The following is a 27,965-nucleotide window of genomic DNA, read 5'->3' as shown; positions in this document are numbered from 1 at the left end:
ATGATGATCCTGGATGGATGTGGGAAAATACATTTTGCAAGCTGAATGTGACCCAGTCTGATCTGGGTAAGGTTTGGAGGCATTACTCAGAGCATATCTTTACAGTATTATCCTGTGCTCCAAGCACACACGTGCATGCAGGAGTCCACCCGGATGTCCGTGTATGTATGGTGATGTCCTGTGCAAAGGAGGGTTTGAGTCACCATGTATTTCTTTCTTCCATGAGTCTAAGACTGAATTATGATGAGGCAAAGACTCACAGAATGTCGTGCTCACATTTTCAACGGCCAAACATCCAAGAAAGAAAATGATAAGCACACACACACACAGATTTGTTATAAAGATATGCAAAATTAAACAGGCACCATTGATTGATTTGAGCTCGCAGGAAAACCTGGGCAACCAGCATAGGTTTTGGACAACCATGGAAAGCCCACGCGAGGACCACACCGTGACCAGCCACCAGAGAGTCAGGAGGGAAGACTTACCAAAAGCGTCCACTGGCAGGGGCGCACGGTGAGAAAGGGCAGGATACATCACAATTGACACAAAAAGGAAAACGACAAAGTCAAACTGATGTTCGGGCAGCAGTGGCCTCAGCCTGCGCTCACGTGTCAGGCAGTCCCTGCCTGGCCACCAAGCTGTGTGTCCAGGCTGCTAAAGCCACATCCACCGTGAGCTGACCTCCGAGGTCCATTCTCCTGCCTTACAAATACTCCTTCCTTCTTATCTAAGCTGTCATCTTCCTACACAGCAGGTATTACCCCTGGATAACAGAGCGAAGCCTTTAAGAAGAGGTGAAGATGATGGGCCCAGAGCTGACCGATTCAGATGCTTTATAGCAAGCAAACCGTCAAGGCCATTTATCTTAAGTTGGAGAGTGTCTAGGGAAAAGACACAGGAAGCAAACTCCCTAAAACACACCCCACCGCCCCCAGAAGTTCTGGTTGCAGCGGGAAGCGGCAAGGAGACACCACCAGGCCCTACAACATTCCACGGCCTTCTGCTGCCCTCCCCACCTGGACACAGGGCTGACTCAGCCCTGGTCCCTGTCGCTCTGTGCCGGACCAGACTTCTCCAAAGGCAATAACCCAGCTTGCTTCCTGGCCTCAGCTGCAACCCCTAAGAGACATCTGACAAGCTGGCCTTCAAGAAACAGACTTATTCACCCGCTGCAGGGTCCTCAGACTGCTTCAGAGTGACTTTCAGATATAACAGAGTGACAGATAAAGCATTTAAAATTGTTTTCTATGGAAAGAGTCAAGTACCTTCAGATGACACATGGACCCTTCCAATGGCAAAACAAGAGTCAGAGAAGAGCTGTGTGCAGAAGAAGTAAGGTAATAAACACACACTTACAAAAACCACACCCCCTCAAGGACAGTACTGAAACCAACAGGTGCAAGGCAAGGAAGATTCTGAGAGAGGGGTAGGAGAAGTCGTGGGTTCAAGATGACAGTCTGCAAAAGGCTCTGCGGGCAGCTGCTGCTTGAGAGTCCCTGGGCACCTCACACCAACGAAGTGCTCATCTGGCTCATCGATAGGCCTTGGTTCTACTAGGACAAACATGGAGAGCATCTGTGCAACCGATGCCTGGCCTAAGGAAACGCCACTGGAAGGAGAGCCCACGACTGCGTCAGCAGGTTTTTCAGCAGAAACCAAGCCTTCCAACATCTGAAAACCTCAGGTAAGCAGCTTTCTTCTGGCTCCTAAGCTGCACCATTCCCATCCCGTGCTTGGACACAGGTCCTGTGGGAAAGCTCTCCCCGACACAGTCAGCATGGCTGCTCTTCCAGAAACATGTGAGCACTCGATCAAAAATGGTTTTAAACATCTTAGAAGGAGAGTGAAAGGAGGAGAGTTTCTTGAAGAAACCAGAAGATCATCGACGCTGTTCTAAGTGCCTGGTCTGACCGCTCTCGTAGATGTAAGGACAGCATCTGGAAAGGACATGGTGGGGCCAGTGCTGTGGCACAGTGGATTAAGTGGCCACCTGTGACACCAGCATCTCATGTAGTCCTGGCTGTTCTACTTCCAACCAGCTCCCTGCAGATGTACCTAGGAAAGCAGCAGATGCTCTGACTGCTTGGGCCCCTGAGACTCACGTGTAAGACAGAGCAAGAGCTCCAGGATTTTGGTCAGGCCATTTGGACAGTGAGTTAGCAGATGGAAGAGTCTCTTTCTCTCTCACTCTGCCTTTCAAATAAATCTGAGGCTGGGGCCAGGGTTAGCACTGTCAGGGTTTTAATCACGTGCCACTCCTCACAACTAAATGCCAGTGACCCCCAGGACCTAGGGCGGAGGCGTCTCTCCCCAATGTGTTCAGGCAGCAAACTGAAGGTCCCTAATCCTTGTATTTGGCGACCTGAATGGAGCATATTATCCCCTGGAAGCCTGAGACAGTGCTGGGCAGGTTCTAATTGCCAGAAACTTCTTTTATGTTGCACTGAAGTCAACCTACCAGGTTTACCAGAAGTCTGAGCTCTGCTAACTGGACAACGCCGCTGACATGGAGTGCCAGGCAGGGCCCATCACACCCTCCACAGAGTTCAGATCAGAGAGTGCTCCTTACGGCCAAGAACTGAAGGTTTCTCAGGACAGAACTCTGCACGAGTTGCAGGCAAAGAGCTACTTGCTCTCACCTCATCCTCCCAAGCCCACTGCAGTGTTTCTCCGAGCCCTCCCGTAGCAGCAAGCTGCCTGCTGGGCGGAGCTCAATCCCGACCCTGCCCAGATTCCTCTCAGATTTCCTGGAATATGGTAGCAGGTGTACTTATAAACATTTGCCTCGAGATTGCCTGAAACGTACTGGCCATAACGCCTACTACTTGTCACAGGTGATTCCCGGGTGTCTGAATTAGAAGGCACCTATGAGAAGCACCAGACCAGAAAGATACACCCCAAAAAGATAGTCTAGGGGCTAATCTTCACTGAAACTCACAGTGGGTGAAAATTCTGCTGCTTTTAAACTGCACTTTCTAAAATTTATTTTTATTTATTTATTTTTACTCCTGTGAGAACCAGTGGTAAAGGCTGGAGGCAACAGGCACATTTTCTCAAGAAATGTCAGAGCTTAGAAGCTTTGTCAGAGGGCCAGCGTGGTGCTGTGCATGTCATGTGGTCGCCTGCGATGCCTGCAGCCCATATCTTAGCTCTGGTTGGAGTCCCACGTGTTCCACTTCTGACACAGCTTCCCATAATGCACCTGGGAGGGCAGGGAAAGATGGACAAAGAGCCCCTGCCATCCACGTGGGAGTTGAGGCGCAGTTCAAGGCTCCTGGCTTTGGCCTAGCACCGAACTGGCTATTGCCAAATGACCAATCCAAGGAAGACCTCTCAATTCCTCCCTCCATGTTCTTCAGCCTTCCAAACAAATAAATCTTTGGAAAAAAAAATTTTTGTTCTGTGCCCATTTCACTACCACCCTCAACCACTGCAGCTCTGCAAATACATTCTCTTTGCATTCCAAGTACGTGCTATCGGTTTATAAAAGGGAAACTCTAGTTTGGGGAAAATCTCTTCCTAAAAGGATGCTATAGATGTTATCCATCCCCTACAGCCCGGCCCAGGAGGGCCACCTTACCCACTGTGATGCAAGAGTAACACCTTGCGATGGGGCACAGTCTGTCTGGAAGAGAGGTCATCACCTCTGACCCAGGACAAAGTCCCTACCTCAGGGTTGTAGTAACACGTAACAAAAGCCTGCAGAGTGGATGTGGCCGGCATTTTCTCTCCCAACTCCCCACCCATTGCGGAGTCACGGGTGTGACCATTCATGGATTTCTAACGGATGACAAAGGGGCAGGCAGGAGGAGAGGTGTCTGGCCCTTCAGCAGTGCATTACCAAGCCCCATCTTCACTAACAGCAGGCAGAGTTGCTCTGTAGCCATGGCCCTGGTTCCCCCTACAGCCATTTCTAGCGATCTCACAGGACCTCACGAGGACTTTGGAGATTACAAGCTGTGATCAAAAGTGGCATCATTTCAGGAATAATTACGACAGAATATTTGCCCAAAAGCTTTTCTGCATGATTCCAAAGCCTCAAAGAAAGTCACGGGGTTCATTTACAAAGCACAACTGGCATGGAGGCTGCCAGGATGTGAAGGCAAGGGTAGGGACAGGAGTGAGGCGAGAAGTTCTTTGCCAAGACTTCTGGGCTCCTATATATTCTGCACTTGCCAACGTGGTTCAGATTGATACTGTGGCACCCATTTGCCCTGCAGGGCCATGACACCTGCAGAAATCTAGGAAATGAACACTGTCCACTTCAAAGATAAAACCGGGCCACCCGGGCACTCTTCCTCAAGGTTCAATGTCGGGGGCAGAATTTTTGGAGTTACCTTTTTTTGCTTTCTTCTGCAGTTTCAGCGTATCTGAGGACTTCTTTTTAATCTCTTGGCGAGCTTTCTTATATTCTAAGAGAAAGCAGAATATTAAAGTTTGATCAGTGTGTCCAACAAAAAATATTTTAGCAATAGCAATTAGCTTCATCCCAGATAACTCTAAGACATGCAAATAATTTCATCGAAATCTGATAACAGTGACAATGTCTGGAGGACATTCTAAAACCAAGGAGCTATTCAAAACATAAAACAACAAAATGAGCTGGAGCCTTTCCTCATGGTGCCAGCTTGGAGGAAAGACAACATTTGGGGATGTTATCATAAGAGGAAACTAGACACAATTTCTCATGTTGGGGCTCAGGAAAGGGTTTCTACGTTATTTGCTTTTCTGAGGTCCAAACCCACAGCACTTTGATTACAAAAGAGGAGTCCCAGCTGGGAAAGGTGCTGTCCAGACCCGTCAAACCAAGACCTAGAAGAGCCGACCACACAGGGAAGAAGCTGGCATCCCCAGCAGCCTCACTGTCGCGGTCCTCCCTCCCTGCATTCTGCCTCTCTGGCTGGGAAAGCAGTAGAGGATGGCCCAGTGCCTTGGGATCCTCTACCCACATGGGAGACCTGGAAGAAGCTCCTGGCTTTAGGTTATCTCAGCTCTGGCGGTTACAGTCATTTGAGGAGCGAACCAGCAGATGGAAGATCTTTCTGCAAATTTCCCTTTCCAACAAAATTTAAAATGATAAATCTTTTTTTATTTTTTTTAAAGATTTTATTTTTATTATTTTTTCATTGGAAAGGCGGATATACAGAGAGGAGAGACAGAGAGGAAGATCTTCCGTCCAATGATTCACTCCCCAAGTGAGCGCAACGGGCCGATACTATGCCGATCCGAAGCCAGGAGCCTCTTCCGGGTCTCCCACGCGGGCGCAGGTTCCCAAAGCCTTGGGCCGTCCTCGACTGCTTTCCCAGGCCACAAGCAGGGAGCTGGAAGGGAAGCGGGGCTGCCGGGATTAGAACCGGCGCCCATTTGGGATCCCGGGCGTGCAAGGCGAGGACCTAACCACTTGCGCCACCGCGCCGGGCCCAGATAAATCTTTTTTTAAAAGAAATATTATTGAAGTCATACAAGCAAAGCTGACTGGGCTCCCTGTCAACTACCGAGGTTTTCACCATCAGAAGATTTCACTGTTTCTATATTCTTTACCTGACACCGAGTACAGATGGTAAGCTCAGTGCATCCAAGATAACACGTGACCTGCCTTTCTAACTTTAAATGAAAGGAGACAAGAGTGTTTCGGATTGTATCAAACGCAGGAGCAAGGTACCAGATGGGTCAGAAGGAAGATATTAAAACCAAAAACCAAAAAAGACATTTAAAAGAATCCCATGATTTAGGATGCCTTTCTTTGTTCTATTACAAATGAACTGTATCATCTTTCAAATTTTGAAGTAGGAGAAACAGATTTTATATTAACTTTTTACACAATAACTAAATAACTAGAATCTCAATGTACACAAGCTATCTTCCTTTCTTTTCTTTCACAGAAAATGGTTTGCTGAAGTGCTGCCCAAGACTGATTTGCGGTAACAATGGAGACACGAGTGAGTGCCTTTAGTCTATGATTAACAAACGCTGAAGATTGTGCTCCAAAAACTGACAAACGTATCCATTGTCGTCTTCATGGACATGAAACATAGTAGGATTCAATAGCTCCGGGTGCTGAGTGACACAGATGACTCGAGTGAATGTGCAGCTTCCCGGCGGCTAGAGAGAGCTTCTGGAATGTGACATAATTTTAATGCTATAGTCGGCAGCAGGCAAAATGAAGCAGCTCCCTGGCCATACAGAGTCCTGTTTCAGGAGCCCTTCTCAGGCCCTAAACACTGCCTGGGGCTTCCTCATGGTCTTTGTTTCTCTCTGCTTTATGATAAGGCCATCTGTGTCCATGGCAGTAGACACCACGTTCATCTTCCTGCAGAGCCTGCAAACTGAGCCGTGCAGGGGAACCTCAAACATGCTCGCTGGAAAGCACAACCCTGAGATTTCCTCTGCAGCTGACGGCTGATCTCTCTTCTCACTATCAGGGTCCCTGACACCAACCAAACCAGCTCACCACCTCGTCTCTTCCAGTCGAGACAGCACACAATGGAAAAGGGCCCGTTTGGGGTAGGCCACTCAGGGTGAGTCTGGTGTTCCAAACGTGCCAAGATGCCTTCCACCTAAGTGCTTGGTGTATACACCTGCCATGGCCAGAATCCAAATATTGCACCCGAGCCAGCGGCTGCTGAGGGACACTTTGTGCTACACACACAGCGCTCAGCTCTGCCAAGTGACTGCCCTGGCAGAGGCAGAGTGGGCCCTTCGCTGTTTCCTTGACACCAACCCATCCACCAGAGGCTGCGCCGGCAGCATCCACGGCTCTTCTCAACTTCTGCTCCCGGCCCCCGTACCTTTTGCATGGTCTTTATCCAGCTGGTTGGCCACTTTCTTCCATTCTTCCATCTGTTCTTGAAGTGGGTTTATTAGACAATCGATTAAAGCACTTTCATTGAAAGAGAAAGGAAAGGAAGAATTAAACAGATATGTTCCATTGTCAAGACATACATTTGGTTGTCACAACAGGCATCAAGTTGCAATTACCCAGGCCAACAAAGGTAGAATAAGATGAAGCTCTCAGTCAGCACCCTGATCCTTGTTCTCAGAACACTTGGCAACAAAATTAAGAAGTTATTATGGTGACTGGCTGGGACAAGCCTGCTTCTCACTTCCAGGGATGTCCAGCGATTGCATTTACAAGTCAAAGGACAGAAAAAAAAAAGTCAAGGGACAGGACCACTGGGCCACGTGGCAGGTGGAGACAGCTGGGTCTTCGTTCACTTCTAATCCAAATTCTGAGGTTCTGACGTGCATCCAGGATTCTGTGTCATCAACATATACTAACTGCTCAGAGCCTGGAGAAAAGTCGAGAATGAAGAGACCAGAATGTCCTGTGGCTGCTCCTAACAGTTACTGGGTCACTAAGGGGTGAGGCCCTCTGTTTGTAGCCTCCACTATGAGCAGTTTCCTTGTAGGGACTGCGTGACTCCACTGCCCCATGCTGATCACCCTGGTAGCGAGATCCACTAGCATTAGAACGCTGGCCTGCTACTCCCACTTCTCCCTAGGCTGAAGGCCTGCAAGCCAGGCAAGACACTGGCAAGTGGGGAGGGCTTCAAGAACTCCCACTGCTGCCCCCTCACTCCAACGGTGGGTGTGATGGAATCATACAGGTCTAGCGGCCAGGGCAGCCTGGCCTATCTCACTCTTGGCGCTCCTGCAGGATGGAGAGGATCTCAGTGGGATGTACTACTTGCTCAACTGGGCCACCGTGAGGGGGCGACCCACATGAGAGGTACAGAGGACCCAAGGCAGAGTGGTAGGCTCACTGAGGCCAGACACCTGGCCATTAGTCCTAGCTGCACCGTTCAACCGTTCATGCCCACAGCAGTAAACGGCATGCAGCAGGTGCCCAATCAAACGCATGATCAGGGAACGAACAGAGACAAGAAACAGGGTGTGGGGAGCTAGGTGCTGGCCCACGTGCCTGACACCTTGCTCACTGAGTGCTTGCTTCATTTGGAATCAGCAGGGGCCTTGGGGACCCGGATGGAACAGGCTCCTCACCTGGAGAACTGTCTCAGCTTGGCCTCGATGCTCCGATGCCTCATGCACATCCTGGTGAGGGCAGACCCGATCTCCCTGGTACCTCCTGAAAGCGCAACACAGGCCCAGGTGAGTGCAAGCAGCAAGCGCAAATCCTGGCCATCTCCGCCGACCTTCGGACGCGAGCCAGATTACAGCAGGTGAGGCGCCTAACCCACGGCCTTACAAGCTTACCACACACATGCTCACACACACACACACACACATGTGGGGCCACCTCTGTCACTGAAGCCAAGGTGGCTCAAGCTGCACAAGATCCTTTAACAGTTTCTGTTTTGGGTGTTCGAGCAGTACTGGTCGTCATCTAGACTAAAGCCAACGGGGCACCCCCCCGCATGGGTCTGACACACAGTTTGCAAGACACTTCTGATGGAAGACAATCAAAGAAGTGTCGGGTAGGGGGGAAAGCTGTCCCTCTGAGAGCTGCCTTTCTGGAGAAGTAATCCTGTCCCCAGGAGTTGGAAGGCCAATTATTACAAGCCACATGTTCTGGAGACAATGCCCTCTTGAAGGGACCGGGTGACACCGGGCAGCGAGGGCAAAGTCTTGGGGCTGTGGCAGAGTTTGATTTTCCTGAAATCCCTGTCATACTTTCCCTGGCAGGCACACCCTTCTCTGAGGTTACTTTTTTCAAGTTGTTCTCTTCCTTCCCCCTCCAGAGACAGTGCTTGAATCAGCACTTACAGGAACATGGTGGGGGAAGCCGATGAGAAGCGCAGATGGTCTTGGGCCCAGAACTCCGGCATGCACCATTAGAAATATGAGGAACACCCAGGTTCTTGTGAAACTGAGGGCACATGGCAAATGAAAAGTGCTTTTTAAGCAGACAAGGGGGAAAAATTGCTGGAATTTACAACAGGGTTGGTCAAGTCAAGGGAACAAGAACACGACGGCCTCTCGGGTGTTCATATTGTGGGCTGTAATCTGCCTGCCTGTCCTGCCAGAAACACCAATGTGCTGTTTCAGTCCCACCTGTTTTCCACTGTATTCTGAAAAACAGGATTACACAATCAGATACTACTCAGGGTGACTATAATATGGAAGCATTTCTTAGTTTCATTTCAATGTAAACAGGTAAGTGTTGACAGGTGAAAATTTTCCTTTTCTTGACAACAGAATCTCTCAATCTGAATGCTACAGGGATATATTCTAGTTTTGAGATCTATGCAGATTTTGTTTTTGTGTGTGTAATAGGCTTTTCTACAAACTTGCTACACACACACACACACACACACACACACACACACACGAGCGCACGCTGCACAGCTCAATCCTTTGCTGTGGGGCTGTGCCGTGCGCTGTCAGATGTTCCGACTGTACCCTGGACCTCTGCTTGCTAATGGCAATAGTGAATCCCCTCCGCCTGTCAAGAACCACTGCTCAGGGACCACATGTCACTTGAGGTTGGTTTGTCAGTGGCCATAAGTCTTTCAAGAATGTCCTTAACCTTCTGGCACCTGCCTCAAGGAGCCAGGGAACCTGAACAGATCGCCTCCCTCCATCTGCAGTGGTTCACATCGCTCTACCACGGAGGGCCAGGAGGGGGCGCCAAGCTCACATGCTCCAGTAGTCACTGCTAGGTAAGGATGGGGAATGCTTTCTCCCCAGGGAAATATCTCCTTTTCCTGAGCCTTCATCTGATTACAAGTTAATAACCTAGCCACACAAGAGAATTGGCATGCTCTCTCACTGCTGCTGGGAGTGTAAACTAATACTTTCCAAGACGAGAATTTGGTAAAGATCTATCAAGAAAATGTTACTAATGTGCATGCTCTGTGACTCAGCAACTCTAATCCTAGAAACTTAGCCTGAAAAAATAACGGATGGGAGAAAATCCCCATCGGTGAGGGTAGTTATGAAACGTTTTCAACACTGACAAGCTGGAGAGGCAACCCCATTCTAGGATTCAGTCAAACAAACCAAGGAACACTGCCATGCAATGGAACACCAGGCAGTCCTTTAAAATGCTGGAAAACAATGTTTAAGGAATTACAAGAGGCTTGTGCTGTGGCACACAGCATGGTTAGGCCATCACTATGATGCCAGCATCCCGTATCCGAGAGCCAACTCAGGACAGGCTGCTTTGCTTCCTTCTCAGAGGAGGGGAACGAAGCGAGGCCCTTGCATGGAGTCATGGTGTGCAGGGCTGTCGCTCGTTCTCTGCACCCGACCCTCCCCAGTGGAACTGATGCAATCATCACCCCGCACTTTACAGACAGGAAACACATCTCTGCTGATGCGCACACATCCCACTGTTAGCGGAACCAGAACATCAATCCACACACTTGCTTCTGCAGCTGCCGGACACTTACTGGACACCATGGGTGGGATGAGACAGTGACGGGCCCGGAACACAGGCTGCACCCAACGCACTTCACTACACATCATATGGCTGCCTGGCTTTACCGTTAGCTTCCAAATATCAGTTCTGGAGTCTAGAACTGCCCAGCTGGGACCATGGGATGAGCTGCAAATCTGCAGACCCAGCACCAGGACTGAGCCTGGGGATGTTGGACTGACCCAGGGGTCAGCCTTGCTGACCCCACAAAGTTGGAAGAGATGCGCGCCTTCAAGGCCAGCCCCTGCCCTCTCGGCCTGCTACCTAGGTATTTTCCATAGTTTGTATGCCTCTCCAGGAAAGCTCAAGATTCCCCCAAACAGCTCAACAGTGTCACAAGAAAGTACAGACACGCGCGAGCAAGAAGGCCTCCGAAGGAAAGGGAGTGACCGCAGAGAAAACACTGCCAATAGCAGCAGCAGTGTCCCTGTCCGGGCGCCACGTGGGCAGAAGGCAGCTGCCACGCAGTGCATCCCAGGGCCCAGTGCTAGAACGACTGCTGGTCTCCATGACACAAGCCCTCCAGAAGCAGGTGGCTCTGCGCAAGTACTGAATGATATCTTAGCTTCTCCCCAACCCTTGCTAGCACTTAAACAAAACAAAAAATCAGTAATTTGAACAGGAACTACTTGCTGGAAGAAATCAGCTTCCACCACAAAGAAAAGACATCTGCAAGCCCTCCAACAAGACACTCAGAAGGTCTGTGGAATCAAATGGCTGGCTGAGGCACACCCAGCCCTGTGGGAGTGAGGACAGCCGGCTCTTATGTCGCCCACCAAGAAATGGTGACCCGGGGAACCCTGGACAACTGGCGTTTTGAGCGCGCATCGCCAGGTTGGGCCCATCCGGAGGCAGGAACAAGGCCCCAGTTTATCCTTGGCCTAATCCATAAATACGTTTTTCCTGCACGTACACCATGGAAGATGCCAGATGCTTCATCTCAGAAAAGGCGCACTTAGAGGTCAGTGCAGAGCTACAGCGGTGTGCTCCCTTCCTTCCACTGTCACGGTAATCGACTACAACTGAAACAGCTTGAACACAACAGGATCGCCCAGTTCTAGAAACTCAGAATCCAAACCGGCTTCACCGGGCTGTCATCTGGGCATGGGTGGGGCTGTGTTCTTGCCAGAGAACCTGTTATCATGCCTTCTCCAGCTTCCGGGGCCTTCCCGCATTCCCTGGTTAACCCCTCCCAAGGCAGAGGCTCAGCACCTGCTCTCTTTGCCCACCGCACCTTCTGTGCTTAAAGCTTCTCAGCCTGACAGTCCTGCCTCCCTCTTATCCTTGTGCTCTAGCTAGACCTGTTGGAATCTTCCAAGATGATCCCCCTGTCTCCAGTTCCTTAACCCTGACACCCTTGTAGCATCCCCCTTCACCATGGATGGCAATGTGCACGCTGCTGGGGCGCCATTCTTTTTTCTACCAGAGCTGGGAGGGATGTTCGTTCTAGCCTGCTGGGCAGTGGTGGGCTCCAGGGAGGGAGGCGACAGATATGGAGAGAAGGCTGATGGGGTGCTTCTGGGGAAGGATTCCATAAAATCCAACGGGATCACAGCAGAGACACCCTATAGGACCTAAACAAGGACACAGGCAGGCAGCACCATGGCCACAGAGCTGCCACCTTAAGATGGAACTACGGAGTTGAGGTGCAGTGGGTTCAGCAGCCACTTGCCTCACCAGCATCTCATTTCAAAGGGCTGGTTTGAGTCCTGGCTGTTCCACTTTCAATCCACCTTGCATTTCAACGCACCTGGGACAGCAGCAGCAGAAGGCTCAAGGGCTTAGTGCCCTGCCAAACACCTGGATACTGGAGAGAAGCTCCTGACTATGGCCTGACTCACTGGCTAGAAGAGCTCTTTATCCGTGTCTCCCTTCCCTGTCACTTTTTAAAAAGATTTATTTATTTATTTATTTATTTGGAAAGACAGCTTCACAGAGAGGAGAGACAGAGAGTTTCTGACCACTGGTTCAATCCCCAAGGAGCTGTCACAGCTGGAGTTGAGCTGATCTGAAGTCAGGAGCCAAGAGCTACTTCCACGGCTCCCATGTGGGTGCAGAGTCCCAGGCTATCCTTGACTACTTTCCCAGGCCACAAGCAGGGAGCTGAGTGGGAAATGGAGCTGCCGGGATATGGAGTGGTGCCTGTATGGGATCCCGGTGCTTGCTCAAGACCTGGATTTAGCCACTGAGGCATTACACTGGGCCATGTCGCTCTCCAAAGAAAAAAACAAACTGGCATAGCAGCACAGCATATGAAGCCTGCACAAGCAATACTGGCATCCCATACCGGTGGGTGCTTCCCGTCCCGGCAGTGCCATTTCCTGTCCATAGTCCTGCTAATGCACCCGAGAAAGCAGATGGGCCAAACGTTTGGGCCCCTTCCACCCAAATGAGAAACCTGAACGAAACCCCTGGCTTCAGCCTAGCCCACTGCTGGTCACTGGATGGAAAATTCTCTCTCTCTCTCTCTCTCCCTTCTCTCACTCTGCAACTCTTCCAAATATATAAGTCTTTAAAACAAAACAAAACAAACAAAAACTGGCTGAGACTCCTCCTAGCTTAAGAAGCCAGGAAGAACTCCTGGCACCCTCCCTGGGCCACTGCTCTGAGCCTGCTCTTCTTCCAGGCCCGGGCTCCTATTTGGCAAGAGCAAATATTTATTTCTAAAGGCCACTTTGATTTGGTCTGTTTCTTGCTAGTTCAAAGAGGAGGAGAGCGAGCCACGGCCTCTCACACTTCCTCTCTGGACCAGGAATAAAGCCATTGCTAAAAGCAATGCCCATCGGTCACTCTGAACCACTGCTTAGGAACACACACCTGATGAGAAACCACAGTCCTCTTGCAGATGACAGCATGCAAAGGCCTCCTTCCTGCACAAGCGCTCGTATTCATGATACAACAGCCCCAAAGTAATCAGTAGCGGAAGTGGGGAGAGAGCAGGCGGTGAAAAGACGCAGGGCCAAAGTACGAAGACAAAGTGTCCTGCACATGCAGACATGAAAACAGCCGCACAGGTGTCCGAGCTTTGCGTCCGCTTGCTAGCACGGCCCTAGCAAAGCCTCCCCAAACCAGCTGGCTCCCAGCAATGCAAATGGATTCTGCGTGGGCCGAGCCAGGTGTACCACCCCCTCAAACATGCTGGCATGTGCCGGCTCTGGCAATCCTGGCCGCAGCTGCACCCTCTGGTGTCTGCCCCACAGCCACGTGACCGCCTCCCAAGTGTCTGTCTCCTCTGGAGGGATGGGTAAAGGCGTCCTCCCCTCTGTGTGTATCTGGAGTCCAAACTTTCCTCTTTGCAAGATGCTCATCATGTGGACTGTGACTCACCTCTCACGAGGTAGTGCTACCTTGACCAGCTCTGCAAAGACCATGGCCAAACAGTCCCAGACACAGGTGCAAGATTAGGAACTCAGCCTTCAACCTCCAACAGGTGACTGGTACATGGCTGGGCTCAAGTGAGCCTAAAGACAAGGAAGACGTGTCAGAGCTCAATCAGGGCGCACAGACTGCTGGGCAAGGAGGATGAGATCCATGCAGGACGCACATCTGGACAGTAAGTTCATGAGTCCAGGATGAGCTATGCTACTTCCTACAGATCCTCAGGAGGCTGCCCTAACGTGCTGGGGGCTAGGAGCTGGTAACAGTGCAGTGTAGGCCCCGACTGACCCTCCTTCTGCTAACACCAAGAGGCTTCTTCTCACTGTGACAAGCTGGAGATGCGCCCAATGGAAGACAAAGAAACAAAGGCGCAACCAGAATGCAAACTGTCGAATGCCTATTTGGGGAAGTAGGAAATAAGGAGAACAAAGGGCATGGAGCCACTGTTCCTGCCCCGTCACCCAAACCTTCATCCTGCCGCTTGTGAGAGGCAGAACTGTGGCACCCAAACAGTAGCATTATCCTGCCCTCCCAGAGGCCTCATTTGCAGGCAGCTCCCGTCTCCCCAGGTGGCAGGGGACTAAAGCACAGGCAGGGGCTGGTCTCCAGGGTGGGCAGGCAGCCAGTGAGGAGGATAAGGGCTGCAGGAAGCAAGAGTTAAGAACAGTTTTGGTAAGGGGCCAATGTAGTGGCATAGTAAGCTAATCTTTCACTTGCAGCACTGATATCCCATACAGACGATGGTTCAAGTCCCAGTTGCTCCACTTCCAATCCAGCTCCCTACTTATGACCTGAAAAAATCAGCAATGAACAGCCCAATTTCCCTTAGGGATGATCCAAAAGCAGCTCTCAGATTTGGATCAGTTCAGCTCTGGCCAGTGAAACAATTTAGGGAGTGAACCAGAGAATGAAATATCTGTGTCTCTCCTTCTCTCGCTATAAAATCTGCCCTTCCAATAAGAGTAAATAAAATAATGGTTTTGGAGGAAGTGCATGGGATGATAAGCTCTTCCTCTGAGGGCTGATTTTGCAGGAAAGGCCCTTTGGGAGCCCACGACAGAGGCCACTTCCTGCAGGAGAGCCTACAGGACAGGGCGGTTCATTGAGGCGGGGGCCTCCACTCTGCTGCCATGTTGGATGGGACCATGCTTACTGCCAGGTCTCATCACCTGGGTGTCCCATGCATGGCAGGATATTTGCATCAACCCTGGTGTCTGCCCTCTAGCTCACGGCAGCCAGAAATGCCTCCAGACTCACCCACACCCTGCCGAGGGTGCAGCAGTATCGCTGAGAAGCGGCGTCGGAGGACCATCAGTGTTCTCCTACAGGGAGCTGCCACTGAAGGCGCCAGGCCTGGAGGAGCCACAGTGGACACACTCAGCTGGGATGGCTGCTGTCCCACACTCATCCCAGAGGCCATGAAAAGCTATTAAGTTCTGCCCACCACCAGCCTGCAAAGCTCCCGTAATGAAAAAACAATTTCACTTGTCATTACAGCGACAATTGAAAAACGCAGAACTGACATTCCCTGTTGTCAACAGGCTCCGATCCCCAAGGCTGGAAAGCTGACTAACAGCAGCCTGTCTTCCAGTGCTGAACATCAGGAATACACAAACGTCTGCCAGAGGGAATCCGAGCAGCCCAAATGAGGAAGGACGGAAGGCAGAGACCAGCCTCTGCAGCTCCTCTGCGAGACCCAGGACAGATGTGGTACAGTGAGCACAGGGTGGCAGGCCTATGATCAGCAGGTCAGATGTCACATGGTGTCAGAATCCCGTGACACAGAGCCTGGTTCGAGTCTCAGCTCTGGATCTGACTCCAGCTTCCTGTGGGAGATCTGAATCGAGTTCCTGGCTCCTAGCTTCAGCCTGGTCCAGCTCTGGCTGAAGTGGGCACTTGGAGAGTAAACCAGCACTCCCCAAAGTGCTCCCGCTCCTGCTCTCTGAGCCTCCAAATAAATACAAACAAAAGAAATTGTAAAAGAGGGCCTCCTATAACCACTCACTGGCCGTGGACTTGCCTCCCCACTGGCCAGTGAGGAACAGCCAGCACCCATGGTTTCTTGAGGATCTGTGCAGCCAGACACCAACTGGAACTGTGCAAACCTAACCCCAGGGGGGCCCCTCTCCCCCTCATAGAAGCTGGAGGGCCCCTTGACAGCCCACAGGTCAGACTGCTGACTGTATCCACCTGGTCACACGTGTGAAAGATCAAAGAGAGGAGTAAATACACGGTTCCCAGGCTCTAAATTACCACACACCCACAATCCTGTGATACACTGCACTGGGAATCTTGTCAGAACAGATCTGGTCCATCCACACTGACCTTCTAGGGTCCTGGGGGGTTCGGAGCAGCTGTAATCTCATCTCCATCCAGGCTTTCACAAGTATGGGTGACTGCAGACCCCCCAGAGGCCTGCTTACCCAGTGCTCTGGTGACCTCAGCACTTTGGCCACGACTGATCCTGCCTCTGGGTACAATTCTTGTCCTCCCCCAGCCCAAGGCAGCAGGAAGACAAAGGGCTCGGCTCTGACCTCAGTCAGGTGCCTGCACAGCCCAGCTCCCTCCTTGGTCGGCCCTGTGGTCTTGGCAGGGCTCCCAGCTACTTAGATTTGTTGATGGTGTGCTGCGCCATCTTTGCTGTGGAAGTTGTAGAATACTCCATCAACTGCGATTTCCAGTTTGAGCTGCCCATGAGACAGACAGCTCTGATTACCCTCGATTTTTACAGCTTTTGTCTCCAATCATACCATGGACTCATCTTAATGATACACACACACACACACACACATATATATATATATTTTATATATATACATATATATATATTTTTTTTGGCAAGCATGTGCGAGGGGAAGGGATAGCTTACCTAATCTCTTCCTAAACATTTCGTTTACTTTGAAGAAACAATTTAAAAAAAAATACATTTTTGAAAGGCAGAGCAACAGAGAGGGGTTGGCAGGGATAGGTATCTTTGGTCTGTTGGTTCACCCGACAAACAGCTGCAATGGGTAGGGCTGGGCCAAGCTGAAAGCAGGAGGAGGCTGGGACTCGGTCAGGGTCTGTCACACAGATAGGACGGGTCCAAGGACCTGGGCCATCATCTGCTCCCTTCCCACACGTTAGTGGGGGCTGCAGCTGAAGCAGAGCAGTTGGCACATTGATACAGGATGCCGCATTGCAAGAGGCACTGTGGCAATGCTGGTGAGAGCTGCCTTCTCTTACACTGCTATCCTACATGAGCACTGCTTTACATCACAGCGTCTCCACTTCTAATCCAGCTCCCTGCTAACGTGCCTGGGAAAATCAACAGCAGACAACCCAAACATTTGGACCCCTGCCACCCGGATGAAGCTAGGCTCCTGGCTCAGGCTTGGTCTACTTCTAGACACTGTGCGGCCTTCTGGGGAGTGAACCAGCAGGTGGAGAGCTCGCTCTCTCTTTCAAAATAAAAAACTAAAAGAAAAACAGTGGCAGAATATTCCACTGCACCTCAATACCAGTTCCAAAACAAGAAATCTTGACTTTCACACTCCTATCCCAAAGGTGTATGTGCCTCATAATCAAGCGAGTTCATGCCAGGCCAGTAACAGCCTGCGAGCACTAAGTGATTCTTAATGAAGCCTGCAATTAGGGATGGAGAAGTGTAGGCACATCACAGGAGTCTTCAAGTCTAAGGAAATGTTCATGGTGAAAACAATGCATGGATTTCAAAATGTTTTGCAAGAAAATAAACAGCTTCCTATTTCATTTTTCCACGAACCTTTGGAGGGAAGTCCCCAGCGGGGAGCAGGTGTTGGTGTATTTGACAAAAGAACAAGAACACTGGATACATTAGTGGGCCAGTTAAGCATAGCTTTCATGTACTAACAACCAAGGAGGTCCATCAGTAAGACAGGGACCAGGATCATTAACTCCAGCCAGGCCACGCAATGATATCCCAGCCACTTAGTAACCACCCTCAGCCCCACCCACATCTAACAGTGTCTTGGCGGTGGAGTGGGCACATCAGTATGCAGTGGGCAAATGAATAGCATGGCCAGTGGCTTCTACAAAGGCCAGAATTATTGCTTCTCAGAAGACCAAAGGTCATGAGGGAGGGCCTAGGGTAGGGGGTGGGAGTGGGGACTGCTGGCCAGCTTCCACTCCTGCTGACTGACAGGTGTGCACCCACAGAGTAGTTATTTGATGGAATAGCAAGCCAGTCCTGAGTGTCCCCACCCCTTCGAAAACAACCTGGTACTTCTCATTGGGTAAAGAGCTTTTACAGGTGTCCCTGGCCCTACATCTCCCTTGGTTGGTGGTTTTTAGATGGCAAAGCTTGAATTAGCTCCTTTAGCAGCTTCCTTCCAGCTGAGAGTGAAAGGGAAAACTCCTTAGGACTGAAGCCAGAAGTCACCAGTGTCATGGGACACTCGGGGCCACTTCTGCAATGGCCAGTGACAGGCCACAGTAGGTTCTCTCTAGCCCTCCTCTCAAGCGCCTGCTCTCACACAGCCCAGAAGTCTCAGAATGTCAGGTGTCTTTTCACCTTGATGGCTGGAGAGATGCACTCTATCACAGAAGCTGCCTCAGCGTGATCAGCTGTCACGCAGACTGGGCTGGGCCCGCTAGGGCTGGCTTCGCCATCTGCCACCCCAGGGGAAGCCTGCAGGCAGGCACTGGCATTGGAGAGCGCAGCTCCACACACATGTGAGGGCATGAGAACAAAGGTCAGATTTGACCATGAAGCTGAGTGCTGTCTCGCCGGTGTGTTCAGAACGCTTTATATTTCACGCCAAGTGAAGGGACACCATGTAGGAAAGCGAGAGTGGAGTGTTTTTAAATCAGTGTGAAATGTAAAAAAAAGAGGGAAGCTTAATTCTTACACCTGGAGAGATCCTCCAGTGCTGCTCTCGCTAAGAAAAAAACACACTTCACTCACAGCTTCAGTCCAAGGCCATGAGGTGGACAGCTACCAGACCAACACAGCAAGAGGCCACAAGGAGCCGGAAGGGTGCTCCGGGCGAGGGGGCAAACTTGACCTCAGCTCAATCTCCTGGGTGACCTCCACACTGAACAAGATGATCCTAAGAGGCTGGAGTAGAGACGGGATAGCAAGGAAATGCTACTGTGGTCACACTGCTGGCAAATGAAGTGAGACAGCCACGTACTCCTGCATTATGTAACGCTCCCCATCACAATAAAAACAATGGGTGTTCACGAGGACCCTAGAGCTACAAGTCCCTGAGAAAGTGCGTGGGGCAGTCAGCCAGCATGCCATACCCTGTTGTTGGGTGTCATAGCCTTGTGTTTGTGACCAGGTACACTTTTCAGCTCTCCATGCTCACTGTTGTTTGTCTTCAAACTCACCTGTGTTCTTTAGCCATGTGTTTGTGAGATGGCTGGCTCCTGCTCCCTCTGCTTTTTTTTTTTTTTAAAATTGCAAAAGCAGATTTACAGAAAAAAGGAGATACAGACTTTCCATCTGCTGCTTCATTCCTTAAATGGCTGCAACAGTCAGAGCAGAGCTGATCTGAAGCCAGAAGCCAGGAGCCTTTTCCAGGTATCCCACACAGATGCAGGGTTCCAAGACCTTGGGCCACTACTTTCCCAGGCCACAATCAGGGAGCTGGATGGGAAGGGGAGCATCCAGGACATGAACCAGTGCACATATGGGATGCTTATGCTTGCAGGTGGGTAAGTAGCTAATTGAGCCTTCACGTCAGCCCTGAGATGATTAGTTCCTACCAATGGAGGGGCTAAGGGGTTCCCTTAGCTTTTTTATTAAAGGTCAACGCACTCAGGCTGTTAAGAACATCAAGTCAGGGCCTGGCATGATAACGTAATGGCTAAAGTCCTCGCCTTGAAAGCGCAAGGATCCCATATGGGCCCCAGTTCTAATCCTAGCAGCTCCGCTTCACATCCAGCTCCCTGCTTGTGGCCTGGGAAAGCAGTAGAGGACAGCCCAAGTCTTGGGGACCCTGCACCCGTGTGGGAGACCCAGAAGAGGTTCCTGGTTCCTGGCTCCTGGCTTTGGATCAGCTTAGCTCCAGCCACTGCGGCTGCTTAGGGAGTGAACCATTGGAGGGAAGATCTTCCTCTCTGTTTCTTCTCCTCTCTGTAAATCTGCCTTTCCAATAAAAATAAATAAATCTTCAAAAAAAAAAAAAAAAACATCGGGCCCGGCGCGGTGGCGCAAGTGGTTAAAGGTCCTCGCCTTGCACGCCCCGGGATCCCATATGGGCGCCGGTTCTAATCCCGGCAGCCCCGCTTCCCTTCCAGCTCCCTGCCTGTGGCCTGGGAAAGCAGTCGAGGACGGCCCAAAGCTTTGGGACCCTGCACCCGCGTGGGAGACCCGGAAGAGGCTCCTGGCTTCGGATTGGCATAGTATTGGCCCGTTGTGCTCACTTGGGGAGTGAATCATTGGACGGAAGATCTTCCTCTCTGTCTCTCCTCTCTGTATATCTGCCTTTCCAATGAAAAAATAATAAAAATAAATCTTAAAAAAAAAAAAAAAGAACATCAAACCAACACACCACGTTGCTTCCAGCTACCCCAGCACTTTATTCCCCACCTTGGGCATAGCAAGACAGACAACCCACAAGAGGGTATCATCTGATTTTTGCTTAATGACATCTAGTGGAGAAGAAATAGTGACTCCTGGTTCTACATGAGAGCCACACAAAGCACAGGCCACAGGCCGTCAAGCTCCCTCCTTTCTCAGTTCACACTGGTCATCCTCAAGTCACTGAAGAACTTCCTGTTAGCTGCGGGAGCTCCAGAAATGGCTTCAAACCTAGCCCCAGGTTTGTGCAACAAACACAACCAGCTTTCCAAGAAACAAATGAGAAAAACCAGAATTGCACTTACAGCTACACAAGATTGCATAGAACAAAAGTCAAAAATCTGGTAAGAAACTTCTACAAATAAATCTCGAGACAAGGTCAGTGCAACTTCCCTTGGGCTACAACCACAAACCCAACAACCTGTGGTCATCTTCAAGGAAGAGAAACTCATATGAGATTGCCTGTTCAAAAAGAGCTGCTGTACGCAGCTACTGCATAAGGCTGAGCAGGTAATGGACAGCCCAGATCATGCTGATGTGTCGCTAAGATCAGGTTCTCAGCAAACAAGGGACTGGAGCAGTGACTTGGTGCTGGACCATTCCATCATGTGCATGCGCAGGGAAGCTACCACCAACTGTGCTCAGATGACAATCTGCAGCCAAGCAACTACTTCTTGGTCTCTCCCCCTTCACAACTTTAAAAAAAAAAAAAGAAAAGAAAAACAGAGGAAACAAAACCACACACTATCCACCCACCATCTGGCGCCTTTCACCCAGCCAGCACAAGAGACTTTGGCGTGCATGGCACTGGCAGCCACAGAGACCAATACTCAGTTTGCTTTGTTGCTGTTTGAAAAGCAAAAGCGAGAATAGTTAATACGGAAACACAAAAACACAGACAAGCTCCCATGGAGGTACAATTGTATTGGGAGCGAACACATTCCAATGGGGGGTGAGGAGCATGCTTTCCTGCCTTCGTTCCTCATGGCATGAGGCCTGGCTGCAAAGTTCCCTGGCATCTGCCACCATGAACGCCCGCTGCCGTGGTCTGACTCTGCCACATGGGCACAGAGAGAGTTGCTCCCGTCGAAGCTGGGCTGAGCGACTTGATGGTGCCAACTCATGCCAGCAAAGCAGATGTGGTCCGAAGCGCAAGCCACATGTCTCTTCCGTGGTTCACAGAAACTAACTGTCAGGTGGATGAGATGTATCTGGTCGACCGATCTGGGTGTTATCTCTCAGACAGCCTATAGTGGATGGCAGACAATTTAGAAGGAGGCCTGGATGGATTTGTGATAAGAAAATGACTTGAATGTTTGGACAAGCAGAATAAAGACCTGATGTATTCATCACCCTCAAAAGGACACACCAGTCTGCTGAGACCCCACAGTGCAAGGCTTCATTTAACCTCATGCTGGCTTCTTGCTGTGCTGCTGCCAGAAATCCAATCGCCTTGTGACATCCAGGTCCCCCTCAAGCCTCTTGCACCTAGCCTCAGCCCACGAGCACTTCCTTTGAGGGTTTTTTTTGGTACACTTCTGAACTATCCTGGAATATGGGGACTTCCTCACCCAAGAAGCAATCTTGCTGCTTTCCAGAGCGGCGGGAATGGTTATTCACTGAGCGCCTGCAATGGGACAGACCCTTGCAATATAAACCTCTTGTATTTCTTACATGGCCATCATTACAAAGCAGTTTCATTTCTGAGATGTGTCCGTGACCATGCAGTGTTTAGCAGTTGTACCCAGGACTGAGTCCACATTAGAACGTTCAGCTTCTCCATTCTTGGCACTAGAGCTGCCACTGATACGAATCCCGGGGCACGGGGGAGGTTACAGATTTTCTTCCTCTACCCCTATTCCATCCACCAGAGCTAAACCATACCGTGGTCACTTTCTTGCTAGACTATGTCTGGACTGGCTGGACCACTGTCAAGGATGCGAGGTCAGGATGAACAGGTAAGGCCAGGCTTCAGCATCCGTCACCCCCTGCCTGCTTCCTATGGTGGGAGGGGGGCACTGCTGATTCAGAGGACCCTTTCCTACTTGCTGGGAGGCTCCTCCCCCCATCACCTTTTCAGTTACTGACTCCTTTGTGGTGGTGGTGAGGGAGGGCTACTTCTGCAATACAGTCTATTTTGCCCCCCCCCCCCCACCATCATCCTCACATTCATGCTTTACTGAACTCAGAATGCCTTCATTTTCTAGGAACACTGACGTCCCTAAGCAAACGCAGGCATAATAGAGGCTTCCCAACCATGAGTAAGTGGGAATTGGCAGACATGCCAAGCTTGGAATTCCAGGCTCACATCTGTTCTTCGGTTCTTGCCTCCTCATACCTCTTGCATCTTTCTGTTGCACTCTTGCATCTTTCTGTTGCACAACCTAAGATTTCAAGTTTTACGGGGAAATTGCCTTCATACTCCAGCAGAGACACGTGGAGACAGTCAGGGGAAACAGGTTCCACCCAGCAGGCAACTTCCCTGACAAATTTGGCTAAGGTTATTTAAACTGACTCATGTGCGGTCGTGTGTCACTGACAATGGGAGAATGTTCTGAGATGGGTTGCTAGACGAGCAACATACTCACATACTGTGGGGACAGCACAGACTGTAGCCACACGAACAAGACAATAAAACCTAAGGGGATTGCAGACATACACAGCCTGCTGTTGACCAACACAATTCCCAAGCCCCAATGACCTTTTAAGGTAAACGATGCCCCTGAAAGCTGGTCCCATGATGTGATTAATACCTTTTCCTGGCTGATCTGGGTGACTCTTCCCTCCTCACACCCACTATAGCCTCTGTTCCTCTAACAGAATGTAAACAAGGAAGCCATCCACCAAGGGCTGGCTTAATCCTGTTGGTTCAGTCATCAATGAAAACTGACAAACTGCTGCCAGGGGCCAACCACGGGTCCTATGGTGGGAGCTAGGGAAGCACTTTGGCTTCCCTTATTCCACCCATCTTCTTGTCCAGCCTCAGAGGACCATCAAGGCCAGGCTTGTTGCCCCCGTGCTGGGTAGGCTGCAGCTGTCACTAGGCATCATTCAACTGCTCACAGTGTGTCCTCCTTCTGTCCTGGGAATTGATGAGTGTTTAACTCCTATCCCTTGAGGTCTAATGCAACAGGCTGCTTGCTTTTGCCTGAGTTCCTCACAGACACAGGGAAACAAATGAGTTTGCCTCTTGGTTTATTTCCCATCAGGCCAGATTGGTGCCTACCGTACTCTTACTCTAGGTTCTGTGGTGGATCTGGTTTGACAGAAAACATCTGCCACGAAGGCCAGAGTGCAAGATGCATACCCCCTCCCATGTCTAATATCTGGAAAGAAAAACTAAAGACATAACTTTCCAAATTGTAATGTGCACAAGGATCACCAGTAAGTTGTGCTCACCAGTGGATTCTGACTGAGGGGTTCTGGAAAGGGCCCAAGATTTGGCCCCAGATGGTGACGGCTGGAGCAGAAGGCACTAGAATACTTCACCAGCCACTGTAATTTCCCCACCTCCCTGAGGGCAGCTCCACCCCAGAGACATCCTGCCAAATGGGATCCAGGTGGACCAGATGTCTTGGACTGGGAGGCACTATGTGGGAAAGATGTGACTGCACCCCATGCTGCCTCCCAATGGACTGTTAGAGTCTCCTACTGGGACAGATCTCTGCAGGTGAATCCCTCCCCTTCTCCTTCTCCCATCCAAAAACCGGCCTCTGTGAACAAGTGTCCTCCTCCAGTGAGGGAAAGGGAAACCACAACTCTGAGCCACAGAAAAGTATACTAGACAACATATGCGGGGCAATGGGGCCAGAAAGAGGGCCCTGTCCTCTCCATGTCTGGAATGGTTACAGAGGCTCTAGAGTGACTCGGATAAAAAGGTGGGCACTGAGTAAGCTTCTCTCCTCCACCCTGCAGAGACCTGGAAACAGATCAACAGCCTCCAAAAGTTGCAAAGAAGGACAGAGGGATGAGGGGTGGGGAGGAAGGAGAGAGTGTGGGGACCCAGTGGTCACCAACTCAGAGCCACCTTTTCACCACACACCTGGTTGACACACTGTCCTGGGCTTCCTGCCTCGAGGGCCTGTGTCCTCCATTCAATGGTGATCTTGCAGACAGCAACTATTGACCGAGCCATTCATGCATTTCCAGTGCCTGGCAAGATGCATGACCCAGAAAAAGGCCCAACAGATTAATTTGCAGATAAAGAGACGGGGAAGAGCAAAACATAAAGGGAAAACAAATGGATCGTATGCAATCCTGAAGAGCAGCTCCCTCTAACATTTTGGCCCCAGTGCTAACTCTGCACTCCCCAGGGATGGTCATGAGCGAAGCTTCAGATACGCTGGGCTCAGCAGGGTCGCCCTCCACCTGGAGATGTGGAAACAAAGAGGAAGGGAGCTGCAGCCCTTGCACCTGTGACCTCCAGCTGGCAGTGAGCTTCAAAGTCACCTGCAGAAACAGCACACCTAACTCCTAAATCAAGCTATTTCCACTAGCACTCAATTAGCCTGCCTGTCTTTCAAATAAAAACGAAACATCTGGGCATCTGCTAGGTACAAGACATTATTACCAGTAAAATAATGGTTCTTCCATGTAAGAATGTACACAAAAGGAAAAAAACTGTCAAGAAAAGAAATCAAGTCATTTTAAGACATGGGGCTGAAAGAGATCTCATACTTCCTCCTAAGGATGGAACAGGGCCCATTAAAATGTTCCCATTATTCAGAACATATTTTTTTTTACAAGATAATTACTAAGAATTTCAGGAAGCTCTGGGTTCCCTTCTACGCTATTAGGAAAGCCATTGTGGGCGCAGATCTGTTGCCATGACAACAGTCACTTGGTGGAGTGTGAAGGAGGACGAAGGACCCACCAAATGGCATTCTCCACACAGTGCTGAGATTTCTCAGAGCCACCTTTCTAAGAACCTTCGGCTTGGAGGAGCTAGAGAATCTAAAGCTGGTTGGGACTGGGGGGGGGGGGGGGGGGGGGCAAGCCTGTGGGGCAAGGCCTTTGGTGCCAAATGGGGATGAGGCTTGGCTGAAACATCTGTTCACCAGCAGTCTCCACAAAGCAGCAGGGACTCTCAGAAGCTGAAGAGTGACATCAGCAGAGGCACAGGTAGGGAGGGAGGCCTTACTGCTAGAGCCTCTCCTTCCCCAAGCACCAAGCGAGGCTCTGGCAATGCCTCCCATGCACTCAAGGAAGCTGAACCAAACAGACAAGTCTTACACAGGGAGCTGATTTCTAATTCCAGTTTCATGCCACCTGGAAATGCATGATTGCCAGTGCTTCTCCAAATAGTAATAGGATCAGGGACACTGGTGGTATTCAGTGAGCCATGTGACAAGCTGAGGGATATATATATATATATATATATATATATATATATAACTGTGAGCCTTGCATCTGCAGGGTATATAAACAACACCTGTGGACCTACACACACACACACACCAGAGCAGCCCTCCAGCACATGACTCCCACCAGTTCCCTCCATAAATCAACACCAAACATGAATTCCCCCAGGTTCCAGGCATCTGCTGGTTTTTGTTGTTGTTAATTAATCACATACAAAGAACATACTTCCATCCACTGATTCACTCCCCAAATGCCAAGAATGCATGGGACGGGCCAGGGCCCAATTCGGGAGACAGGAGCTCAGCCCAGGTCCCGAGCCAACGCTGCTGCCTCCGAAGGGATGCTCTAACAGCAAAGTAGAGTCAAGGGGTTAGTGCCAGGTATTAACGTCAGATATTCCAAAGTGTGACATGGGGACCTTTGCCACTATTGCAAATGGCCACCCATCAACTGTCTTTGAGACAGCTGCCAATGGATACGATAACCCAAAGGGTAAATTAAGGGGACCAGACTGGCAGAAGAGGATTGCTGGCTAGGTAATTTGCATTACAAAAGTGGGCATAACCCCACAGCAGCACGCTTTGGTGTGCTGCTTGGACAAGCCCCTTGGACCAGCAGAGCTGAACACACATTCCCACTGTTTACCAACAGCCCCATCATGGTGAGGATTCATGGTGACAGATACACGGCTTATGTTCATCCTGTCCATTCCAGAACATTCCCGGGCTCCCTTCAATTCACCATACCCTTCTTGTCTTCCAACTCATCACTACCCAGATGGCTGTGGGACACCATTGGCACCCTTCAATAGTCACCACAAGCTGACGCAGCATTACCTGGGACCACCACCATGACCCATTTTTCATGAGTCAGAAGTATTTAATGGAAAAACCTGCTTTCTCAGATTTCAGCTTACTTAGTAACTTATAAATCATTTCTACCATCCCAAGAGAAAGCTTTGGAGAAGTAAAAGGATCTAATGGCCTAAGGGATCTCCTGGACATCAGAGAGGCAAGCAAGCAGCTTATGTGTGCAGAAACAGATCTACTGTGGCCACAGCGTCTATGGGCAGGTGCCCCACAGAACACAGGGTACAAGCCAGGGAGGGCTCCACTGCCCAGTGCAATGCAGCCTGGGCTGCCCCACCACATCCCCCTCAGGTGCCCAGCACTCTCCTGGGCAAGAACCCAGCAAAGCACCTTAACGGCTACTTAATCAGGAAATGTAATAACGTGTGAGGCAGGAATCCACTCCTGTTAAGAATTAGTATTGATTTGGAGAGCATCCTACAGAGATGCCATTTCTTTCTAGACCAACAATGACAACAGGAGAGAAAAAAGGCACAAAGAACACTCTCTGACTACAAGGCAGAAGACAAAGGGTTGGGCGGGGAGCAGGAGTAAACACCACCTCTCTTATAGAGAATGGGGCCTGAGTATCCCCAGCCTGGGACCTGCAGCAGCCATTTCCACATGACTGCACATTCACAGGAAATGGCCCGGGCAGGGGGATCATTAGGCAAGAATAGCTTTGCAGCCCTGTAACTGCAGAGACAGCGGGCAGCCTGGGAGATGCTGGTTTATTTCAAGAGATGATTACCTAGTTATTACAAAGCGGAAGTTGATCTTTCATGTACAGATCCTGACATGGAGGATCTCCAAACAATAAAACAGGAAAAGCAATGGCACCTGAACAGCTGCAGGTTTAGAGAGACAGGCTCACCAGCAGGTACTCAAAGGCAGATGAATAACTACTGTGTTGGAAAATAAAATGGAGCAGACCCAATTTTCCTACTTTTCTAAGTGCCCAGGGCTGAGCCCCCTCAAGAAAATGAACAACTACCATCCCACCATAACAACCCCCTAAGCAGGTAGATTTTAAATTTCAGTTCTCTAAAGGCGGAGTGTATTGCTATTACAAGAAGGGAGCCCTAGGGGGCGTTTCTCAGCTCAGATTCCTACCACCCTTAGGCTCTGCTTGTGCACCTGCACCCTAGCCCCTGGCTACACCCTGATTCTGTGCTCCCAGCAGCCTTACGAGGATCATGACAAAAGTGAGGGGCTAGACTCAAAGGAACGAGTTGCTCGGAGCTACCTGCCAAGCAGCCAAAGGGAAGATGTGGCGGGGGTTGGGGGAGGTCCCCGAGTTGGATATCCTGGGTCTCTTGTTCCAGTTCTCCCCTTAGCCAACAGTACGGAGACACTTTAGGTAAAGCATTTCAGCTTCCTCACCCAACAGCGTCTGCTCCCTGGTGCTAAGGAGGACCGGTTGGGATGATTCAGGAGGGATGCCAAGCCC

At 50.3% G+C, this 27,965-nt stretch overlaps 1 protein-coding gene across 4 annotated transcripts in view; it reads right to left on the bottom strand.

Annotated features, from left to right (window-relative positions):
• The window catches only part of MTSS1 (MTSS I-BAR domain containing 1), a 151,114-nt gene that overhangs the window by 27,653 nt on the left and 95,496 nt on the right, over positions 1-27,965 (bottom strand). For 2 of the 4 annotated variants that reach the window (XM_040979317.1, XM_040979315.1), the window contains exons 4-7: positions 8,005-8,089; positions 6,792-6,883; positions 4,341-4,415; positions 489-500 (exon numbers count right to left, since the gene is read on the bottom strand). In XM_040979317.1, coding sequence (XP_040835251.1) covers positions 489-500; positions 4,341-4,415; positions 6,792-6,883; positions 8,005-8,089 — 264 coding nt within the window. The remainder of the gene's footprint in view (positions 1-488; positions 501-4,340; positions 4,416-6,791; positions 6,884-8,004; positions 8,090-27,965) is intronic. The other 2 variants (XM_040979318.1, XM_040979316.1) reach the window with 1 other exon arrangement.

This window comes from Ochotona curzoniae, unplaced genomic scaffold (genome assembly GCF_017591425.1).
Source record: "Ochotona curzoniae isolate NIBS_2020 unplaced genomic scaffold, NIBS_Ocur_1.0 contig_3190, whole genome shotgun sequence".
NCBI classification, from domain to species: domain Eukaryota; kingdom Metazoa; phylum Chordata; class Mammalia; order Lagomorpha; family Ochotonidae; genus Ochotona; species Ochotona curzoniae.
The sequence above is the reverse complement of the archived record's forward strand: the minus strand, read 5'-3'. Positions and strand labels throughout refer to the sequence as shown.